The 21,761-nt window shown below is 44.0% G+C and overlaps 4 protein-coding genes across 5 annotated transcripts; 2 read left to right on the top strand and 2 right to left on the bottom strand.

Moving 5' to 3' along the window:
• Positions 1 to 134: 134 nt before the first annotated feature.
• LOC120795166 (transmembrane protein 151B) lies at positions 135 to 4,354 on the top strand. The gene is made up of 2 exons (XM_040136790.1): positions 135 to 624; positions 1,895 to 4,354. Exons 1-2 carry the CDS (start codon positions 496 to 498, stop codon positions 3,524 to 3,526), a joined length of 1,761 nt encoding a protein of 586 aa, XP_039992724.1. The 5' UTR covers positions 135 to 495; the 3' UTR covers positions 3,527 to 4,354.
• Positions 4,355 to 6,788: 2,434 nt separating this feature from the next.
• Positions 6,789 to 11,814, top strand: lrr1 (leucine rich repeat protein 1). 2 transcript variants are annotated; one of them, XM_040137761.1, is made up of 6 exons: positions 6,789 to 7,130; positions 7,262 to 7,438; positions 8,632 to 8,730; positions 9,606 to 9,858; positions 10,363 to 10,837; positions 10,943 to 11,814. In XM_040137761.1, the coding sequence occupies exons 1-6, from the start codon at positions 7,095 to 7,097 to the stop codon at positions 11,196 to 11,198; spliced, it is 1,296 nt and encodes a 431-aa protein (XP_039993695.1). In that variant the 5' UTR covers positions 6,789 to 7,094; the 3' UTR covers positions 11,199 to 11,814. The 2 variants fall into 2 exon arrangements, with proteins under 2 accessions (XP_039993695.1, XP_039993696.1); XM_040137762.1 differs by having other exon boundaries at positions 6,790 to 7,438; positions 10,943 to 11,198.
• Positions 11,815 to 11,840: 26 nt separating this feature from the next.
• Positions 11,841 to 14,485, bottom strand: dnaaf2 (dynein axonemal assembly factor 2). The gene is made up of 3 exons (XM_040137764.1): positions 14,432 to 14,485; positions 12,463 to 14,312; positions 11,841 to 12,390 (listed from the first exon to the last, which is right to left on the bottom strand). Exons 2-3 carry the CDS (start codon positions 14,236 to 14,238, stop codon positions 11,989 to 11,991), a joined length of 2,178 nt encoding a protein of 725 aa, XP_039993698.1. The 5' UTR covers positions 14,239 to 14,312; positions 14,432 to 14,485; the 3' UTR covers positions 11,841 to 11,988.
• A 2,249-nt stretch (positions 14,486 to 16,734) lies between these two features.
• Positions 16,735 to 20,760, bottom strand: LOC120795897 (Krueppel-like factor 11). Its single transcript, XM_040138156.1, has 4 exons — positions 20,583 to 20,760; positions 19,427 to 19,705; positions 18,016 to 18,979; positions 16,735 to 17,758 (listed from the first exon to the last, which is right to left on the bottom strand). Exons 1-4 carry the CDS (start codon positions 20,619 to 20,621, stop codon positions 17,457 to 17,459), a joined length of 1,584 nt encoding a protein of 527 aa, XP_039994090.1. The 5' UTR covers positions 20,622 to 20,760; the 3' UTR covers positions 16,735 to 17,456.
• Positions 20,761 to 21,761: the final 1,001 nt, after the last annotated feature.

Here is a 21,761-nt window from a genome sequence, read left to right on the forward strand (position 1 = left end):
TTAGCTGACTTGTTGGCGAATATTTAATGCATCGTGTCTGATTTATGTCGCGGAAGGCCAGGATGTACAAGAGATAACAGCATCTCCCCCCTCCCTCCTTCAGGAGACTGGCCAACCGGAATCTGGATGAACGTAGTGCAGTGTTTCTGTTTTTTTGTTTAGCATGTGCGTTTTTATTAGGCGATTTCAACTGCACACCACTGGCCCTTGACGACAAGCCTCGCCGACCGCACCATGGTCAACCTCTGCTGTCTCTGCTGCGGTGAAATCCCTCATCCCCGCCCCCCTCCGCCAGGCCAGTCGGGAGGACCGCGGCGGTATCCCCGCGCCGTGCAGCAGCAGCAGCGGCAGCAGCGGCCCGCTGGCTCCGGCCCAGACGCTCGGGGGCTGAAGGGGGCACAAGGAGGGGGAGCGAACGGAGGGATACCTAGCACGGAGCATGTGGATAAAAAGGAGTGAGCTCGCAACCTCTCTCTGACATGCGAAAAGTGCAGCATGCTCTCCTCCGGCCCGGACTCTGCGGAGGACACGACGGCGAGCGCTGCCGATGCTGCTGAGGGAGAGGAGCGGGAGCGGGAGCGGGAGGGGCAGGACTCACCCGCTGAGAGTGGTGTCCTGGAGGAGGTAGGTATAGACAAACCCCTCAACTATTTATCTTACTTTTAACTACAGCAAAAGATATGTACTTACAAACATCAGCTGAGAATAGATGAACCTGACAGTTCTCATAACTCGATGATTTTAAGAAAAGTAAGAAATGTTATGCATGTTCAGTACACCTACATTCTTCCACTTTAAGTGCATTAATTCATGCATGTTTATAAATGTGCCACGTTGGGCTGCAAATGACAATTATTTCTGTCACCAGTTAATTGCTCGGTTGTTGTGGGGGTTTATTTGACTACATATTAATCTACACAATGTCAGAAAGTAGTGAAAAATGCCCATCACAAGTTCCTAAGCTCAAGGTAATGTGTGGCTTAAAACCACATCCAACAGAGAAAAGCAGTAAAATCTCACAGAAAATGTTTGGCTTTTTTCATCGATGGCTGATGAAGTTAACTGAGCACTAATGTCATGTTTTATTCCGCTGTGCTCGGAGCATCACTTCTGTTCAGAAGAACACATGAGCCTAAGTTTCATTGCAAGCACCATACATTTTGCACACTGGTAACTAGAGCCTGACCACTAACAATTAGCTTATCACAGATGTATCTGTACTGGTGGATACATCGACCAAAAAGTAATTGTGTCTCCATTACATCTCCTGTACACCAGAGAGCACGGACAAGACTTTTCTTTACACTGTAAAATATCCCGCTCGATACATATCTTGGTCACAATTCTTAAGCCAAATTTTAGAGATCCTTATCTAAAATGTTTGTTTATGTAAAAACAAATATTACCTAATATATTGTTGTTAAATTTTTAATTCTCAAATATCAATATTGGTATCTGCCTCGAAAACCCCAGTGTCATTCACACTCTATTTCTAACTCTGGATTTGAATCTCCAAGATGTTTCGGATTGTGTCTGCATATACATAAGTGATACCGTGGGGTATAAATGTGACAACCTTCACCTGCAAGTACATTTGGCCTCATGCAGTATAAATTAAATTAATGTAGAGATAGAGGTGTGAAAACACCTGGGTTATTATTTATCTCTCAGCTGCATTGACACACAGCCCCACTGGGACACTACGGGGTATAACTGAATTCCAATGAGCTCCCCTTAGTTTGATTTACTTTGTGCTTAGGTAGGGAAAAGCTCGGCAATTTATAGTGCAGCCAGGGTTCATTTGCATTTCTACTGCAAGTCATGATATCACCGCCATCTTTCAGGGGGCTCATTGCTCTAAGTGCCTTTTCCTCATTACTCTCTCTCTCTGCAGCAGCGTCCAGTGAAGCAGTCCCTGGGTGCTTGTGTCTGCCGGGAGTCCCATTGGCGCTGCCTGCTGCTCTCTCTGCTCATGTACAGCTGCGTGGGCGCGGTGGCCTGGTGTCAGCTCACCCGGGTCACGAAGATCAGCTTCAACTCCGCCCTCACCTCTTCTCTCGCGGCCTCCTTCACCTCCTCCCTGCGGGGGGCGTCGGGGATGGGCGTTGGAGGGCACTCAATGATCTACCACGACAGCCCCTGCTCTGACGGCTACATCTACATCCCTCTGGCCTTCCTGCTCATGCTCTACGTGTTGTACATGGCGGAGTGCTGGCACTGCAGAGCCAGGAGCGAGCTGCAGTGCAAAGCAGACGTGGAAAGTGTGTATGAGCGTGTGCTGCGGATGCGGCAGGCCCAGCCCTGCATATGGTGGAAGGCTATCAGCTACCATTTCGTCCGACGGACTCGGCAGGTCACTCGATACCGTAACGGGGACGCCTACACCACCACACAGGTGTACCATGAGAGAGTGAACACGCACGTGGCAGAGGGAGAGTTCGACTACAGCCATTGTGGGATGAAAGATGTATCCCGTGACCTCAGAGGCTTGGAGGGACATCCAGCGACTCGCCTGTGCTTCACCAAGTGTTTCAGCTTCACCGAGGCAGGTCCAGAAAATGACTACATCAACCAGAGAGCCAGGTTCTTCTCTGAAATCGAGGGTTTGGACGATTACATGGAGGCCAGGGAGGGGATGCAGCTGAAGAATGTGGACTTCAGAGAAAACCTGATAGCCTTAGTAGACCCAGATAGGATGCCTTGGTACACTTCCCAGGTTGCCTTTTGGCTGGCAGCTCTCTTCATGCTGTCCTGGCCTCTGAGAGTGCTCACTGAGTACCGCACTGCTTACGTGCACTACCGCATAGAGAAACTGTTTGGGTTAGAGTACAGCCACAGCAGCCCGTCTCCTCTGGATGAAGACAGGCCTGTGGGGAATAACACTGGTTGTGTGCTTCCAAGAGTAGACACACTGGACAGCACTGAAATGGAGTGGCACATACGCTGCAACCGCCAGGTGATCCCCAGCTACTCGGAGGCCATGCTAATAAACACGAGCACAGCGGACTCTAACTCACTACATGACACCGAATGCACCTCATCCTCCAACTGCTTCCTGTTGGACAGCGGCCAGACTGCTCAGAGTTACGGCGCTCTCCAAAGCCAGGACGACTGCGAGCTGTGCAGCGAGCTGCCCGGACGAGGAGACGGGGGAAGCAGGAGAAGGACCATCACCAGCTCCAGCTGCTCCTCCATCTTCTCCTGCCAGGGGGCGCTGTTCCAGTCCCACCTCTCCTCGGACACGTCTCGCTTCTCCCTCTGCCGCATGTACGGCTCCCATCGCACCGTGGCTCTGTGGAGGAGCCGCAGCAGCAACCTGACGGACCCCTGCTGCGTGGACGAGCAGTGCTGCAGGTCCGACTCCAGCCAGCTGGCCCTCAGTAACAGTCCGCCCACTTATAGGGACGCTCGGTTCTTCCCGGTTCTCATCGTCCATCGGCCTGAGGGCTGTGGCAGCGAGGATGGGAGGGAGGTGAGGCGTTATTATATACGGAGAGGGTCGTCCTGTGTGGAGACGGCTCTGTGAAAGACGAAGAGACTGATTGATAAGGCAAGATAGATCAGTAATAATGGATGGTGTTGTTGCGTTGGTGACTATGTGATAGACACACTGACATTAATGAAGATCTATGGAGAAAATGTTTTCTTTCAGCAAATTCCAATGTAAACATGAAGCAAAAGAAACAGCTGCAGGTGAGATGTACTGCACTAAAGGCATTGGGACATTCTCACCTCGGCATTGTCATCTGTCTGTCATCTACAGGAGTGTCTAAAAGTAAATAAATAATAACTGTCAAAATCCAAATCTGGTGAAGACGGTGCACACATGCCTTACACTGCACGATCTGAGCATCCCCACATTTCATCACGGATATTTTTCAAAAATCACGGGAAAGAAAACGTCATCAGTTCTAATGTGTGTTAAGCATTATGTGTGGGTTTACTTCCAACTTAGAGGCATAGGTAAGAATAATTTTTAAAAAAAAAGAAAAGATGCATGTTTTTAGTTTATTAATAGACAGCAAGGTGAAACCAAAGACATGAGTAGTCTGGTTTATTTATTTATTTATTATTATTTTATTGAAGCCTACAAAGTATTTATCAATGAGAGATGTGTGGAGTGGAGAGCATGAAGTGGATGTCAAAGTGTAGGAAATAAAGGTGACCCTGAAAGATCGTTGCATACAAATATTTTAGATCAACTTGTAAGGTCCAGTGCATGAATGTGTTTACACTTGTACCCTGTCAGGTTGAAAAGAATGTTTTCTAAGTGGAAACACATACAGTAGTAATAGTATGAAGAGATGTCTGAAAAGGTAACATAACAGGGCTGGATTGTGGGTTGTTTTTTTTTTCTTTCTCTCTGTCTCTCTCAAATTAGTTGATTAAAACTTGCAAATCCAACAACAAATTATATCACTGTGGCAAATGTCTTTTTTGTTTTTAATTTAAAGTCACGTGTGTCAGTGTGGACGACTAGAAAGAGGGGAGAAAATCGGCGTCACGTTTCTCCTGTGATCATGTTGATCTGAGGGGACGGTGTCAGACACTCTTAGACTCACAGCTCGCTGGTACCTCTGCTGCCCTCAAGTCCAAGTGCAAGAGAAGAAACACAGGCGTGAATACACTGATATTGATGCTGACAGAGGGTGGTTGGTACAAATGAATTCTTGGCTGTGTTACTGAGAGGCCCCACATTTGTACACAGGACTTGAGCTTGACACAAATGTAAAACTGGGTCTTTAACAGTTGGCCACTGTCAATCTTTACTGCTGACATTTTCTATTCCAGAGTGGCAATAATGTTTACATTGTAGTGGAACAATGACCACAATGGGGAGAGGAGACAGAATGTCACGATGGCATCAAAAAAATAAAATAAAATACAAAAAAAAAACCTTATCTAATCTGCTCAGGAACCAGCACCAGAAAACTGTCAACAATTAACAGCTGATAAGACTCCTAAATACACCAGAGTAGTAAAGTTTACTTAAGTAAAAGTAAAGAACTATTATCAGTAAAGTCAAAAAAAAGTACACAGTATAAGGCATGGCCTCATTCAGTGTTATGTTACATGTATTATATAATGGGATTATTATTACTGATGCACTGAGGCGTTAACATGTTGGCAGCACTTTAATGTTGAAGCTGGCCGAGGATGTTTTAACCACTTCATACACTCATGGGTAGTTTATAACGGCACCTCATACATTATAAACCAATGTGCAGGATGTGAACCTTCTTCTCCCATCTAGTTACCAAAATTACAAAATTCTCACCTTTTCACAACTGCATGTAGTTGGGGGACGTCTTTCTGTCCGCTGACCACTAGGTGTCCCCGTGGCCAAAGACTACATTTACAGTATGGTTGCGTGTTAGCAGGGAAATTTGTGCTGAGGGGTTTTAAACGTGTTTTTAAAAGTCTTCATTCTTTCATCTATGGACCCAGTTAACTGTCATTAACCAAACTATTGAGGTCGAGCAGAAAAACTCGTTCTTCAATTATACCTTGGAAATAGTAGTTTAACAAAAAATCTTAACTAAAGGCCCACTTGATTGCTTATTCAGGAGCTTCAGACGACATCTCACGATCTTCCTCAGTAAATGGAGTTTGCTCAGTCGTCATGGAGATAGCGCGAGTGAGCTCCACCTGCTGAAGAAGACTGTGAGATGCGGGAAAAGCTAGTAAGTGGACCCTGAGTGAAGAATTTTTTCATCAAATTTCTTCTTGATTTGCAAAATGTTATTAGTGAGTAAGGTTGACTATAGATGTGACTCAAAGAGGGCTTTGTCCTTTTTCTCTTTTTTTTTCAGTTTTTTGGACCCAATAAGAGAGGGGACCACAGGTCACACATATCTACAAGATGTCAAGGAAAACACAGTAAAGACTTCCAAGACTTCTTTCAGTTGTGATTCTTGATGTAAAAACAGCATTGATGCAGGAATGTGACAGCATCAAACTAACGATACACATACTATAACGACAATACAGTATGTATCATCAACAATAAAATTAAAAAGATATATTAAACACGTACACTTATTAACTACGATGATGAGCTTACATCTCCAAGTTTCCCATGAGCCACAATTTAACTGTCTTTTTTTTTTTAATGTGTGATTAGTTTTTTTTTAATATGCAGTGATAACGTTTTCAAATTTTTTGCACCACAGAATCTAAAAGAGTAAATAACCCTGTTGGTATTGAACCAGGAGAAAGCACAAGTCATGTGACTTCTTTTGAGCTAATCAGTGTTGGATTTAACTAAGTACATTTCCTCAAGTTCTGTACTTAAGTACTTAAGTCGAGGTACTTTACTTGAGTATTTCATTTTTATGCTACGTTATACTTCTACTATATTATATATTATAGATTAAAATCTTACATTTTAAAAAAATTATATGTTTATAAACTATGATGCAGTACTACACAATTAATCTACCCGGAAGTATATGAAGTATGCAAAATTTGCTCCACATCAACAAACTACAAAATTAAAATGCTCCTGTATTGATTAGAGATTTTTTTTTAAACTGAATAATTTAATATATTATAATTATATAACTCTCTAAACGAAGCTGTTCTGAATAATTAATACTTTACTTTTGACATTTAAAGTACTTATGCAACATTTTGAATTCAGGACTTTTATTACGTTTTTTTTTTTTTTTTTTAGTAAAGAAAATTACCTGAATACTTCCTCCACCACCGGTTATGACTATTGGTCATGTTTCAGTAGTGATTATTGATACGTTGGGCGCACGAACATCACCACCGGAAAGGAGCGTGTCCTGTTCAATGTAACCGGACACCGCCTTGCAGTCCAATGTGGGCGCGAGGCGCGTTAAAGCCCGCCTCACTGAAGTCACTTCCCAGGCGCGCGGCATGCTAATGGCAGCTAACCGACCAAGTGACAACTGAAAAGTGTCCAGGACGTTTACAGTTTGTTAAAAATATTGACAAGAAAGCTGCAGTTACCCTCGAAAGTTGTAGTATTCCCGCGGTAGAGTGTATGTTGTGTCTCCGACGGGCGTCCAGAGGTAGTTGCAACCCTGCGGCGAGAGAGAGAGAGAGCTGCTCTGTTGTTGACATCCATGACGAGCTCGGATGTTAGCGTGTCACCATCTCCGGTGCGTAAGTTACCAGCTAGCGTGACTTTTTCGCGGAAGTTTTCCTCCTCTGGTATGCATTTAGACCTTTAGTTCACTCTGACGCGGCATCGAGCCGGACTTCAGTCTTTGGTTATTTGGTTGCGATGAAGCTGCAGTGCGATGTCGAGGTGGTGAATCGGATGCTCCCCACGTTTGGGATGAGAAGTCGAGGGAAGGGGACGAGAGCGGTGCTCTCCATCGGGAGGCATTTGGACAAGACCAGTCAGCGCAGCAGCATCTACATGATGATCTGCACAGCTAAAGACAGAGCAGGATCAAAGTACAAGGTCTGTGTCGTTATTGTTGTGTAAACTGTACCGCATTTGCTGGCTGTCACTGCAGAGGTTGCCTTCATCATTTATCCCCGGGTGTGTGGCCTCTCGTGTTGTTTTTCCAAATCAGGCTCATCGGAAGAGCCTTGATTGTATTATTTCTAAGTTGCTTGAAGTCAAATTTAGTAGTCGGAGTATTGTATTCATCTCTGGAGGAACATTTCAAGGACAGCTAAAGTCTGAAAACAGCTGTGTATCCTACGCAAACAATACCCATCGTAGACAGATAAAACGTGTGAACTTTAGTGTAGGCTCATTAAACACAGTGTGTAGTGTATTAAATTACATTTACTGCTCACAATTCTGTAATCTCTTTTCATTTTGAGTGTCTGTTTACGGAGGATCTGTTTATGTTTCAGCCACAGATCCACCCATTTCCTATGCTTTTTGTCTCCTGTATTGTAGCAGGGGAATGGAGCCTCTCCCAGCGAGCATAGGCGCAGACAGTCCTTGTGTTTTATTTTATATAGTATTGTTTTTTTAACATGAAAATATCTTGATGCAAAAAAGGACACAAACAGTCTGATACGCAGTACGGTTCATCCAGGCAGTAAATCTGTGACCCAGCTGGAGTCTGAAATATTGTTCTTGGAGAGATGATAGTGTTTTGGTCACGTCTGTAACAAAGTCTTTTAGATTCCGCAAGGACATCTGATTTACACGCTACACCCGTCTTAGCTCTTACAGTAGTTTAATAAGACATAAGAATGGGAGGCCATATTAGTTTATCAACCAAAAACCAGATCTCCTGTTATAGTTTCTTTTTGAAATTGACTGCATCACACAGACATTAGGAAAACATTCCAGCAGCTCTTATTGACTGTATTTTTGCTTCACAATCAATGCAATCCCGAGTCACTTAAATCTACTTTTTAAAAAATTATCCATCATTGTCTTTCCGAAAAAGAACTAGATGGAAGAAGTATTGTTTTCAGAGTCTGAAATGCGGCCTTCAAGAGCTTCTCAGAAGCTTCCGTCTCTGATTCAGTCATACCTCTATGAAGTCGGTCTAAACCAGCTTGTCAACATAAAGGTTAAAATGATTTCAGAATTCTTGTCTGAACTTGTGGATTGAATCACTCATTACCCACCCTAATGTTGTGAAATGTATTTTTCCACTGCTCATATGTGGCAATTTTCTTTTGCAGCTAAAAGACAACATAGAGAAATTCTTCACGTGGTTTGTGGAGGAAGGCAAGGCCACTGTGAGATTAAAGGAACCCGCTGTTGACATTTGTTTGAGCAAGGTATAACATCCATCATGGCTTAATTACAGTCTACGCATGAAGGTGTTTATAAGTGAGGAAGGAGATTTTTTTTTTTTAGATTCATGATGTAGCAACTTAATTTCCTCAAAGTATTAGTCACAGATGATTCAATAATTACATTGTCAGGCCTTTGGGTTGAAAAGTGCAAGAAGTACATAGATTCATAGTAGCATTTACTATTTTTGGGCAAGAGTTTACCGTGTAGAACAACACAGGACTCAGAGACAAAGGTCAGGCTGTCCACTGACTCATTTATCAACTAGACAGATAGACAGACACATACAGTTGTTTCGACTGCAGCCAATGCCTGGACAGACACCATAGCAGCCTCATTGTTTCCAGTGGCTGTAAAGCTCTTCTGCTTGTTTTGAAGCAGTGGTGACCTTTCACACAGATTCTACCATAGTTCAACCTGTCGCATTGACAGAAAAGCACTCGCACAGCCACAAACTGACCCACACCACATACATCAGGCAAACAGGGAAAACAGAAAGTCCAGTTACCCTGCCGAGCCACAATTACAAAAACACCACAATACCAACACGAGAGACTACAGTCGAAAAAAAATTGCTTAAATTTAAATTTAAACAAACACCTCAATGTTTGAAAAAGTTCACAAAATGGCATCTAATCTCTGTACTGAATCACTCACACATTTTTTATTCCCAACAGCAAAAAGTTCAACATTCAAAGGAAGTGTGTCATGAGATTCTAGGCTAGTGAATATAGGTTAGATATTTCAAGGGATCCTGTCATACACAAACACCTGAGAAGACACTGTGAAAGTCTGCTGCTTCTGTTGTCTGTTAAATCTATTGATCCGTCTGTAACTTCATTTCTTTATTAATTTGTAGGCTGATGCAAATAGCTTGAAAAACTTCCTCTCAGCCGCGCGTTTGGCCGACAGAGGGAGCGACACGAGCAGCCTCCCTCTCTCCACACTCACTCCTGTTCGCGCCAGGGACGTGGAGCAACCCAAGAAGAAACTCACCATCGTCTCCAAGAAGGACTACCCCCTCACCTCCAACTTCCCCTACTCTCTGGAGCAGCTTCAGGTCTCCTACTGCAGACTGTCACGTGTGGACATGCGGATGCTGTCCCTCAAAGGTAAAGCCAGTTGATTGGAGTTTGTCGGCTACGCGCTGAAACTGATGTTCTGGCCTATGGAGTTTGATGGTGGTTGATTAATGTTTTGTTTCTGCATTTATAATCCATTTTATTTTTCTAGACAAGTTGAAAGAACATTGATAAGTTTAAGGTTTGACAAAGTTAAAGAGGGAATCCACCAGTTTTACACAAGGAGGTGTCGTGAGTCCTATTCAGCCTTCCAAAGTAGTTGTATAATGTCTTCTTTGAGTCTGGAGGGGGCTTTTCAAAGTTTGAGAAAATAACCTTGATAGGTTGCATCATGGGAAATGTACAATCCAGTGTTTAAAGAACTTGACCGTTACAAGCAATAAAAAGTTAGGTTATCTCGACATCTGCTGTTCCAATGTTTTGTTTGTTTGTTTTCCCTCAAATTTGTATAGCCCACTTTTATGGGAGTGTATTACTAAATAGCTGAATTAGCCCTTTAAGTATTGGTCTTTTACTTCGGTTTTGTTTTTGCAGCTCTCCGCAAGCTAGACCTCAGTAACAACCACATTAAGAAACTCCCAGCCACCATCGGTGACCTCAGCTGCCTCGCTGAACTCATCCTCCACAACAACCACTTGGAAGCCTTCAGCGAGGCCCTGTGCCTGTCCACTCTCCAGCGGACCCTCCAGCTCCTGGACCTCAGCCAGAACCGACTGCAGTCCCTCCCCGCTCAGTTCTGCCAGCTCAGAGAACTAGTGAACCTCAAACTGGACGACAATGAGCTCGTTTGTTTGCCGTTTCACATCGGCCGACTCTCAAAGTTGAGGTTCCTTTCGGCGGCGCATAACCAGCTGGCTTTGCTGCCCAGTGACTTCCGCAAGCTGAGTCTGGAGAACCTGGACTTGTTTGGGAATCCGTTTATCCAGCCCAACCCTCTGGACCACACAATGCAGCTCACATTCCCCCTTCCACTTCAAGAGATGGCTTCCAGAGCTGTGTCCAACCTCAGGTTAGAAATAAATATGCTGTGAAAATCATCATTTATTTAGTCTGGGGATCGTAAGTTCTTAAAGCTAACTCATAAAACCTTTACTCTTTCTGATTCGCTTCTCAGGATACCATACGGACCTCACCTCATCCCTGCCCACTTGTGTCAGGACCTCGAAGCAGCCAAGACCTGCGACTGCGGCCGCGTCTGCATCAACTTCTACATCAAGACGGCAGTCAGCATGAACCTGCACCAAGTCTCTCACACGGTGGTCCTGGTGGACGACATGGGAGGCACAGATGCACCGGTGCAGCAGCACTTCTGCTCCCTCTCCTGCTACTCCGAATTTTTAGACACCTCCCTCCAGAGAGGAGTCAGATGAGCAGGAACAAACTCTGCTTTTACTGAAAACCTACCAACATCTGGAAGTTGCTTTTGATACTGCAATAGTTTACAAGTTGTGAGATACTGTAGGAGCTTATCTGATGAGCGAGTTACAAGAGGAATCTGCAGTAGTAAATAGCTCAGTGGTACAGTTTTCTCGTAATGCCTTTAAATAAAAGGACAATTTTGACTCTGTTAAGCTTTGTTCTTAAAAGTGCTCAAAGCTACCTGTGTTACACTTACATTCAACTTATAATGCACTTCCCACGTATCAAGGATGGACTAAGAGACGAGCATAAGTACCTTCATAGCTGCTCCGCCTGCATCTACTAGGCATTGACTGTATGTCATGATAGTGGGCAGCAACACTGACACAAAATCAATCTCATACGTTGTCTTTTCTCTTCTTCCTGCCTCTAAGCGCAAAATGCACGATCCCCTACTGACCTACTTCCACTAGACAGGGGAATAAAGACTTTAGATGAATTTCCTGAACACAGTGCCTCAGGGTCCGTAAGCGTTGTCTAAAGGGAGTTGGTTTTTACTGTACTGATGACCACCACTTTTTTATATCTATATGTGAAAAAGTCAATAAAATACAAATATTCATTGTCTTCTGTTTTAGTAGTTTATTCTGGGATACTGACATGATTTATGTGTCTGGACTGAAGAGAAAGGTCTACCTGAACAATCTGTAGTATGAGACACTGCAGACGTTAAACTGCGGTCACTTGCATTTAAACCCTTCTGTAATACAAGAAAAGCCCCTCAACTCTTGCACACAGTCCTCAGTCCAGCTCAAACATCAGGGTGCTTTGGAAGATGAACCCAGCAGAAGTGGAATGATCACTGATGACTGTTTCATTTCCATCTTTATCAATTTCTCTTAATAAGGCAGGCGGAGGCTTGTTGTCGTGCTCTGGGATTTGGAAGATCTGCTCTGTTGTCAGGTCATCCTCGTCCATGTCCTCCCTCTCCTCCTGCTTTCCTGAGTCTGAAACCCCTCTGCTGGACTCATTTGCCCTAACTGTTGCATGCCCTTCAGTCCCCTGGGAAACGCGGCGGTCCTCTACAATGTCGTGGCTTGATGTGGTCGTCATAGCTGGTGGGGGAGATTCAGCAGCAGCAGCAGCAGCAGTGTGGGATTCCTCACTGGATGTTTGATTCAGAAATGCAGAATCTGCTTCCGGCTACAAAAGAGAAATATAAAAGCTGAAACAACTTATCAGATTAGGTTGACCACACATATCTCATCATCTCACCTGCACCTTTCCGTGTACGTTTTCTTTTGTCTTTTCAGTCTCTTGGATGTCTGAAGTCTTCATTTTGGGTGTTGACTCCAAACACGAGTTCAGCTCTACTTCTCTCTCCTCTCTTGTGCCACAGGAGTGTTCAGCAGTGATTAAAATGTTCTGCTTTTCAATCACTTTTCCGTCTTCTTTCTCGCTTTCCTGTTTCTGCTCTTTCCATGTCTCCTCCTCTTCCACTCCACTTTCATAAATCTTGTCCCTTTTTTGATCCTCAACTCTTCTTTCATCCTCCACACTTTCTTGGCCTTTACTGTTCTGCTTCTTCCATTTTGCCTCCTTCTCCGCAACAATTTCCACTTCCTTGCTTTTTTCTCCTTCCCTCTCCTGCTTTTTCCATTTTTCCTCCTCGTCCACTACACTTCCCTCCCTATCTACACCTTCCTGGCCTTTCCTCATCTGCTCCTCCCCTTCATCTTCATCTTTTTCTACCCTTGTCTGCTGCTTCAGAACCTGCTCTTCAACTTCTCTTTCCTCCTTCACCTTCTTCTCCTCAACACCTCTTTGCTCCTCCTGGCCTTTCTTACTTCCCCTCTCCCGCTCCTCCCGTTTATCCTCCTCGTTTTCCCTCCCCGTCCCTTCATCATCACCTACACTCTGAGCGTCACTAACAGTCGTAGCAGGCCCTGTAGCAAAATGAAAAGCCTCAGATGGAAGAACAGGCAAGGTGACTGTCAGTTGGCCTCTCTGTTTGTTGAACTTGGCCTCTCCTTTGTCTTCATCCACAGGGTAGGCTAAAGGCAGCTCCAGTCTGTAAGCTGGTTCCTTGGAGTCCAGCAGCAGGCTTTTCTCTTTTACCTCAAGGCTGGTGTCTGTGACGGACTTCAGCAACGGCATGTCGATGATGACCACTATCTCTTTGGGCCTGGGGCTCCTGGCTGAGTCTCTGGAGCATCTAAAGTCCTGCAGGTCAACAAAAGATCGATATTTGACTGTGTAGTTGGGCTTGGTTGGCTCGTTGCTCTCCCGAGGCTGGATTTGGACGCTTTTAGGTTTGGCATCACTGCTGTCTTTCGTTGCAGGTGAATCTGTAGGTCTGGTTTCCGAGGATGTGTTAGGTCTTTTTTCATCCGGGTATGGGAAGGCAAGAGGGTCAGGTTTCTCTGAGGGCTCCTTGGCTTTGTATCCAGGTATGGGTTTTCGGATGACACAAGGCAGAGGGGTGCCCTTGTACTTGGTATTCATCTCTCGCACATTGTTTTTGTCCAGAGTCACTTTAAAAGCATTCTGGATTCCCTGAATGGCTGTGCTGTCCACCATATCCATGAATCTCTTGTTTTTGCTCGCTATGTGGAGAGTGTCAGGGTGGAAAATAACATCATAGATCTTGATTGCGTTCCCTTTTGGATCTGTGTCCTGTCTCCCCGGGTGCAGACTGTGAGGTAGGGACCAGCGCTGCCCTGTGCGGCCATCCTCCGACACACCACACTTACATTCAGGCTTTCCAACTTTATCATTGGCACAGATGTTGATAAAACACTTCTGCTTGCCGTTCACACTCGTCTTGAGAGCCCTAAATGGTTTGGGGTGGATAAACTCGATGCTGTTTCCTCTCTCCTGCTCCAAAAGTTTGATCTCCTCTTCATACCTTTTCTTATTCTCGGGGTCTGATATTTCTTGGGCGTAATCGCGCAGCAATTCCCTGAATTTCTCGTCTTTGAAAGCTTTTATCAGTCTGTCGGTCTCATCCACTGTCATGTTTAACTCTTTCAGCTTTTCTCCGACCTCCATGCTGGTGATTGCGAGGAGAAACGTTGAGGTGGTTGAACGTGACGGACTAGATCTGCCGCCCAAACTTTCCTGACCTAAACGTCCCAAAACAAAAAAAAACAGCTCAGCGGCGAAGTTAAATTTTAACACATTAACTGCTCCAATCTGGTCTCGAGAAAATACGAAAAATGCGGGGAATTTGCTACGTATTTACGTCCGTTCACGTGTGTTTTAGCTCGTGTTGTGCGACCTCAAACTCCAAACGGCAGCAAACGACGTCCCGGTTGTGTTGATGTAACTATAGCAACATGAGGCTCAATGGTGCAACAAGGAAATACCTCCCCGAGAAAAAAAAATTCTTGCGGGTTGCAGGTTATGATGGACGAACGATTTTAACAAAAATAAATATGTGCATAAAAGTAGGAAACAATTATAGATATGTTATAAACTGAAATAAGTGTAACCAAAAGACAATAAGATCTACGCACCTGCAGTGGCTTCGAAACGCATTCACTTTTTGCACACTTTTTTGAAAAAGAAAAAGAAATAAATGTGTACTAAAAGTATTAATAATATTAATAATAATAATAATAATATCCTTTGACTTTGTCCTTATGGGTTATTTTTATTGCCGAACACCTAAATTAAATCCATTTTAAATTAGATATATTGTACCATAAAATGTGCAATAAGTGAAGGGGTCTGAATACTTTAAAAAGGTACGGTGTTCTACCATACAACACCGTTTAGTACAAATAGAGCCCACCTCTGCCATGTTTATACATTTATGCCATTGATTCCTACTCCTTACTTCTTAAAAATCCTCACATTTGCATGAATTTCTTTGTTATTAATTGAGGAGAATGTACAATTTTAATTTATTTCTCAAGTCAACCACTAGTAAACGTTTGTTTTTGTTTTGTTTTGTTTCCTGGTGGAGAAATGAACTAGTCATTAAAATGTCTTCTATATTCATACCACTTACTTGTCACTTTATGCCCTAAACTGAATGTAAATTATATCATTTAATCCATTTAATTTACTGTAAAAAGGAAATTACAATTACTTGTCAAATTTACAATTTAAGATAATCTGTTAGGCAGAATGCATTTGAGTCTGGATGAGCACAGTGGCCCTTTTGACATTACTAACTCATTAATAACTATGTGATCCCATGAACAGAAAATGACTTAATTATATGATACCATAATTAATCATCCTACGAGTTAAACAATTAATTTTGTCAACATATCTTGAACAAGCAGTTTGCTTCACGTACAGAAAACAATGATTCTGTTGTTGTTTAGTTTAACAGTTATAAAGAAAAAAAACGTGTTATCAACTTGACAGTCCTTTGGAAAGTGATGAGCATAGGAGCAGTAATAACAACAAAATAAAATAAGGGGGGCAAAAAGGAAAAGAGAAAAAAAGGGATTAAAGATAATCTTGTCACCGAAAACCACTCAAATTCCATGTATATATTTTACTTGTATTTGCACGATAATGTGAGGACATTTATGTAATGGCATTTTAACGTCCTCCATGCTTTTTATTGTTATTTATTTTATTATGAATATACGGTACCGAAACTTTAACGTCCTTGCGGATGAATAAAGTTTGACTTCCCTGATTACAAATAACATCGGCAAAGGGCAAACACCGAAATGTATACAACCTAGTCTCATGCTTAGGCCATAAGCGCCAAATGTGAAGTATCAGCGACATGTCATTTCCGAACGCGCCGACATCCTCCTCTGTTAGACGGCGATGGGACATTTTCCCGCCAGCAGGTGTCGATAGAGACCACGGCTCAGGTGGCACGCAGCCAATGACTATGTCGGTCAGTAAGGCAAAGGGGCGGGTACGCGGGAGAGAGAGGCGATTGGTCGCACCCCCCAACGGTTCACATTTCTCACTGTCTGATTGGAAGGGCTGCGCTGTTACTAGGTGTGGGGCCATCGCTTAGTGGACGTGTTGTGCGAGAGAGGGAGGATGGATGAAGCGCGGAGAGAGCCGGTTTGGGTCCAGAACCGTCTGAACGGACTCGTTTTATTGTTTACATTATAAAATTTCCACTCGCATCCTTCCAATGTCTGCAGGCGGAGCCGAAAACCAAAACTACTGAAAACCACTTTCTCATAGTCCATGTGTTTTTTCTACGGTGGGCTCAGCGTAGTCTTCGTGACCAACTGTCTTTCCATTCGTAACCACTAATCAGGAGAACGGGAGGTGTTGGCTTAAATATTGCAGAATGGTGAGAGATTCTTGAATGGATAAAAATCAGTGGCGTATTATGCAACAATCACAGCTCCACCGCCTCCTTGTTCCCACGTGACGGGGCCGAATGGGCTCAAATGATGGGTTAATGAACTCCAATGCAAGGCAAACAAGTCTCTGTATGTCTGCTCTGACTCATCAAGCATCCTGGCTCTGAGCTAATGAACAGGACACAATGTCCCCCAGATGGTCTCACCAAAAGAGCTTTTATTACACAAACACACACACACACACACACACACACAAAAATCATTCAGCCAGCAGGAAGCTACCCACAGGCTAGTCAGCACATTTCGAAGGACAGCAGTGCGTTTCAGCTGACAAAAAAAGAGGGCTGTGGTTGGGGCTAGTCACAGTGTGAAGCACACAGGATGTGGGCAGTGACCACCAGGAAAGATTGCCAATTATACTTTGAACACCTTGTTTTTCCAAGATTAGTTACTGGAAAGTAACAAAATGAACAAACATGACTCATTTAATCGTTATTTTTATTACAAATATGTATTAAATAATATGAAAAGTTTGACAGGGAGATATAATCAAGGTATAATCATAGTATCGTTGATTAATATTCATATTTACATTGTTTTTCATGTCAGTATTTTCCCAAATATGACAAATAAATGCATTTCATAGTACAACAAACAATACATTCACACAGACATATATATCAGTATTAACACAAACAAAGAAAAAGTGTTGTAGGAGGGGTGGAGAAGGTGAAATGTCTAAGACAAACTTCGTACAAAGGCTTTGGCAAGGGTGCATACATAGTATCACTTATATCAAAGTAAACAAAATGATCCTGTAGAATAAAATACATGTACAAATGAGCAGTAGAGAGGAAAAAGAGTCCAGTGCACGTTTTTTTCTCATTCCCATGAGCAGTAGCCTTGTGTACTTGGCTGCTCCTTGTATCCCTGTGGTATCTTGGGAGTGGGTAGGATGGCAGTGAACATTGTCTACTTTGAGCTAGCAGGTACCAGCATGCTTAGTGTGGCAAGGCCAGGTTTTGAGGGAGAAGTTTTGCCAGACGCCATTTTGTTCAAGCTCCTCACATCAGCCTGCCAGGAGGGAATTTTCTTTGTGGTCATATGGCGGCGTGCGTGTTTGGTGAGGTGATCACTGCGCATGAATCGCCGGTCACACACGGGACACACAAACTTTTTTTCACCAGTGTGTGTTCGCCGGTGACGGGAGAGCTCATCAGAGCGGGCAAACCTCTTATCACATCCGTCCCAGCTGCAGCTGAAAGGCTTCTCACCTAAGGGGGGGAGAGAGAAAAAGAGGAGAGCAGGGAGTCAGCAATGTGAGTCACATCGCACTCATAAAAACTTCACGCGTCACAGTGCCCTGTTTGACATCAAAACAATGAGTTCACTTTCTTCCCATCAAGAATAGCAAGGAAAGAAGAATGATCTACATACAGGATGCAACAGTCATCTTTGGTCTTCACATTTCATTCCACATCCTCACGAGTTTCAACCAAACCAAACTCTCCTATGTGCAGTAAATGCTCACCTGTGTGTGTTCGAAGGTGAGCCTTGAGGTGTGAGCTTTTGAAGTACGTCTTCCTGCAGCCTGGGAAGTTGCAGACATAGTTTCTCCTGCGGGAAAAGTCCATCTTTGTGGCTGTGGTGCTGCCGCTGGGCCCCGCTGGCACGTACACAGGGGCCGGGGCCAGAGGTAGCAGCTTGGTGTTGCCCAGGGTCATGACAGTCTGAGTACAGTGCGGGGCCTGAGAGACTGAGGACTGAGGGAGGACCAGCATCACCGTGCCCTGAGGCACCGCTGAGCCCACAATGAGGGACTGCTGGACAGGGCTGGCGTTAGCTGAGGTGGGCTGGGGAAGGATGGGTGTGGTGGCGGTCCGAATTCCAGTACTGGATGTCTGAACTGTGCTGGGGATGAAGGCTGAGATTATCCCTGATTGGCTGCCTACAGGGAACATCTGGCAGATGATTTGAGGGCTTGTGACTGGAGGTGGGGACAAAGTTGCGGGAACAGAGGAAGGGGGTGGGCTGTTTTGCGGTTGGGTATTGAGAGGAGTGGGGGCTAGAACACTGTCCAAACAGGGTTTTGAGGGACTTGGCTTCTGTTCTGTCTTTAAGGGTATGAGAGGAGCAGGAGGAGATGGAGGCGTGGTTATCTGCTCAGTTTTTGTAATGTGTTGCTGCTGCTGCTGCTGACAGACCATTGTAGCCTGTACCGTGTCTCTAGTTCTCTCTAGATTGGGGGCCACTGGAATGTGGTGTTGGCAGGGAGTGCTGTCTGCGGTGTGGCGGATGACACTAGTTGCCATGGCTCTGCAGGACTGTGGCGGAAGGGGGAGGGAGGGGGTCTTTTCAGCAATGGGTGCCAGGACAGGTTGATGGAGTCCGGATCCACAGCGCTGGGACGACACAGCCAGGCCAGAGTTTGACTGGAGGCCAGTGCTGGATGTTGACGTTTCAACAAAGCTGGGGCTGTGAGGGGGAGTCATACACTACAAAGAGAAGGGAGATATGGAGGTAGAGGAATTAAATTGTACCCCAATACCATAATATCATGGTGTGTTTCTGTAGTTTTACAAGGAACTATGTTTGCAGTGGTACGGACAACAGGTGGCAAGCAGGTACACAAAAGAATAACGGTCATTCTGAGCTATAAACTGAGATTTTTATAACCGAAGGACAAACTTTGTCTGAAGGTCAACCCCCAGTTTCATGTCATAAACCACATTTATCTGTAGACATTACATCACAAGGCCATAGGGTTTAATGCAAACCTTAACATTCAGGAATATGTTTTACTAATTAAAGCTCAGTTATCTCAACGGTTTTACAGCTCTGTGTGATTTCAGTGCTGACCTCTAGCTCAAGCTCAATGTTGCGAAACTGACATACATACTACTCAGTGGTTTGACACCAGTACAGTATGAAGAGTGTCTTACTAGGGAGGAGAGGGACACAAAGTCCTTCGGGGGCTCTGGAATTTCTGACAGCAGGAGGGAGTCACAGGAGTCCGAAGCCGGGGTGAGGGGTCTGGGCTTGCAGGGGTTTGGCCTGTTGCTGCCGAGGAAGAGGCCCTGGCCCCAAGAGCTCATACACACCAGTGCCTCAGCCGCCTCCAGGTCCGTGTACTCCAGGCCAGAGGTTCCACTGGAGACAGACTGTTCGCTGTCATGCCTCCTTCTCTTTGCGTGGGACCCACAATGATCCATGTACTCAGTCTGAAAGGAACAAATAATAAACGTCAGACAAAGGAGGCAGGAGGCAGGAAGAAAGTACTTCAGAATTGCCACATCATTTGGTTAACGTAGGTAATTTCAACGGCATGATACGCTGTGTCGATTCAGCTTTGACTCAGATCTGATGGTGGCCTAAATGCAAACAGACAGGAAGCATCCTCTGCTACTAACTGGAGTGGGGGGAAAAAAATCTCCAAATTTCCAGTCATCATCTGTTCAGTCACTGTTCCTGTATCTAAAGTTCCCGGGCCAAACTGCATGATGCAGCCAATAAGGGAGAGGGGGTGTTGGTGACTACACCCCAGCCCAGCATGCACTGCCTCTGGCTCAGTGCCAGGACACCTCCCATTGCCAAATATAGACCAAACAGTGACGTGCTCCCGAGATGAGCCATGTGAAATCCCCATAAAGCGGTTTGCATCAGGAAGTAGGCTTATTACATTAAAGCTTTTTTATAATTTTTCTACAGTAAACAAAGCATATTACCGATGCTCCACAAAGGCTCAACCAGGTGACACTGACAGGCTTCCGTACAGGCGAAAATTACATTGTTATTTCAGATTATCATAGATACATAGGTTATTACCTTTTACAGACTGAATAAAAAGCAAATGTAAATATGCAATGTAAATATGTCATAAAAAACAAGTGTTTACGTATTAATTTAATAAAGTTGATCTGACACGACTGGGACGTTGACATGACACCAAATAATATTAATAGAATTAAATAAAATTGTTGAATTTAGCTGATGACTTAACTTGAGTGTTGAAATATCAAATCACTCAGTAAACAACTGACTGTTACTGCACTGAAAGGCGAACACAAAATAAATTTACGTTTAAAAAAATTGTCTTACCCCGTACGAGTCCATCTCCGTGAATTTTCGCGATGGCATTGAGGAATAAAATATTTAAATATCACTTTTTTTTGTTGTCAGGGCCAGTATAGAACAAAGAGACGGCGGTTGCCAGTGCTGCTGCCTGTACTGGGCTAGGTTTGAGGTGGGTTTTTTTTCTCTGACTGCTTGCCTTTTTCTCTCAGCTGTGTGTGTAAAACACAGGGAGGAGGGAAAAAAAGGAAAAAAAAAAAAGAAAAACAAAACTCACAACACGCACCGGCGGGTGGCAACACTCGGCCAATCACAATCGAGTGTGTACAGCGCTACAGCCAATAGGAGAGCTGGGAGCGCGTGAACAGTGCGTGCTCGCAGGACGGTTGGCGGAAATAGGGTGCGTGGCCGTTGGTGGGCGTGGCCGCGGAGTCAGCAGTGTCAAAGTAAACCCGATGAACTGCCAGCCGCTAAACTAGGCGAAAGGTCGATCGAGTCTATGCTGCGTTCAAGGGCTGTGGGAACAACCTGCCGCAAACGACACGAGGGCACGATGCAACAGTTTATGAGTCATCCAGGCAAAGAATCTATCATATCAACACACTGTTCCCCATCCAACGTGAATCAGATTCATTTATATCTTTTGTTGAGGAGAAATCACAGTTATAGCCAAAATGGAAGGACTACACAGCAGCTAAGTGTCAAAGAATTTGTATAATTCACCAAAACAGAGTTATGGCCTATTGCATTGCTGCTGTGTATTTTTAAGGCTAAAATTTATCATTAGATTTCATCAATATCGTTTGTGAAATTTCAAAATCTAGACTATATTATATTGCGACTACAGAACGCCTATTTGTTTTATTCTGTCACGATTTGATTTGACAGGACAGAATATCAAAATTTTCCATAGGTGTACAATTAGAGCCATTTTTAGATCAAATGTTATGTAATGTAATGCTATTTTATAATGTTATCTTTTGAAATAAAAGAAAGAATAGAACTATTTATGCTCACGAGTCAAAGTCTAGATGAAGCCAAAATGCAAAGGTTTGAGTTTAGTTGACTAAATCATCAGCTTTTACAAATGTTCAAAATTAGTCTGATAGTTTTGTCGTTTACACTTCGCAGCAACTCTCAAAGAAGGTTTAAGTAGGTAAGGTTGCCCCACGTTTCACACATGTATACAAACATAATTTTTAGGCT

The sequence above is a fragment of the Xiphias gladius genome, chromosome 10 (assembly GCF_016859285.1).
Source record: "Xiphias gladius isolate SHS-SW01 ecotype Sanya breed wild chromosome 10, ASM1685928v1, whole genome shotgun sequence".
Lineage (NCBI taxonomy): Eukaryota > Metazoa > Chordata > Actinopteri > Istiophoriformes > Xiphiidae > Xiphias > Xiphias gladius.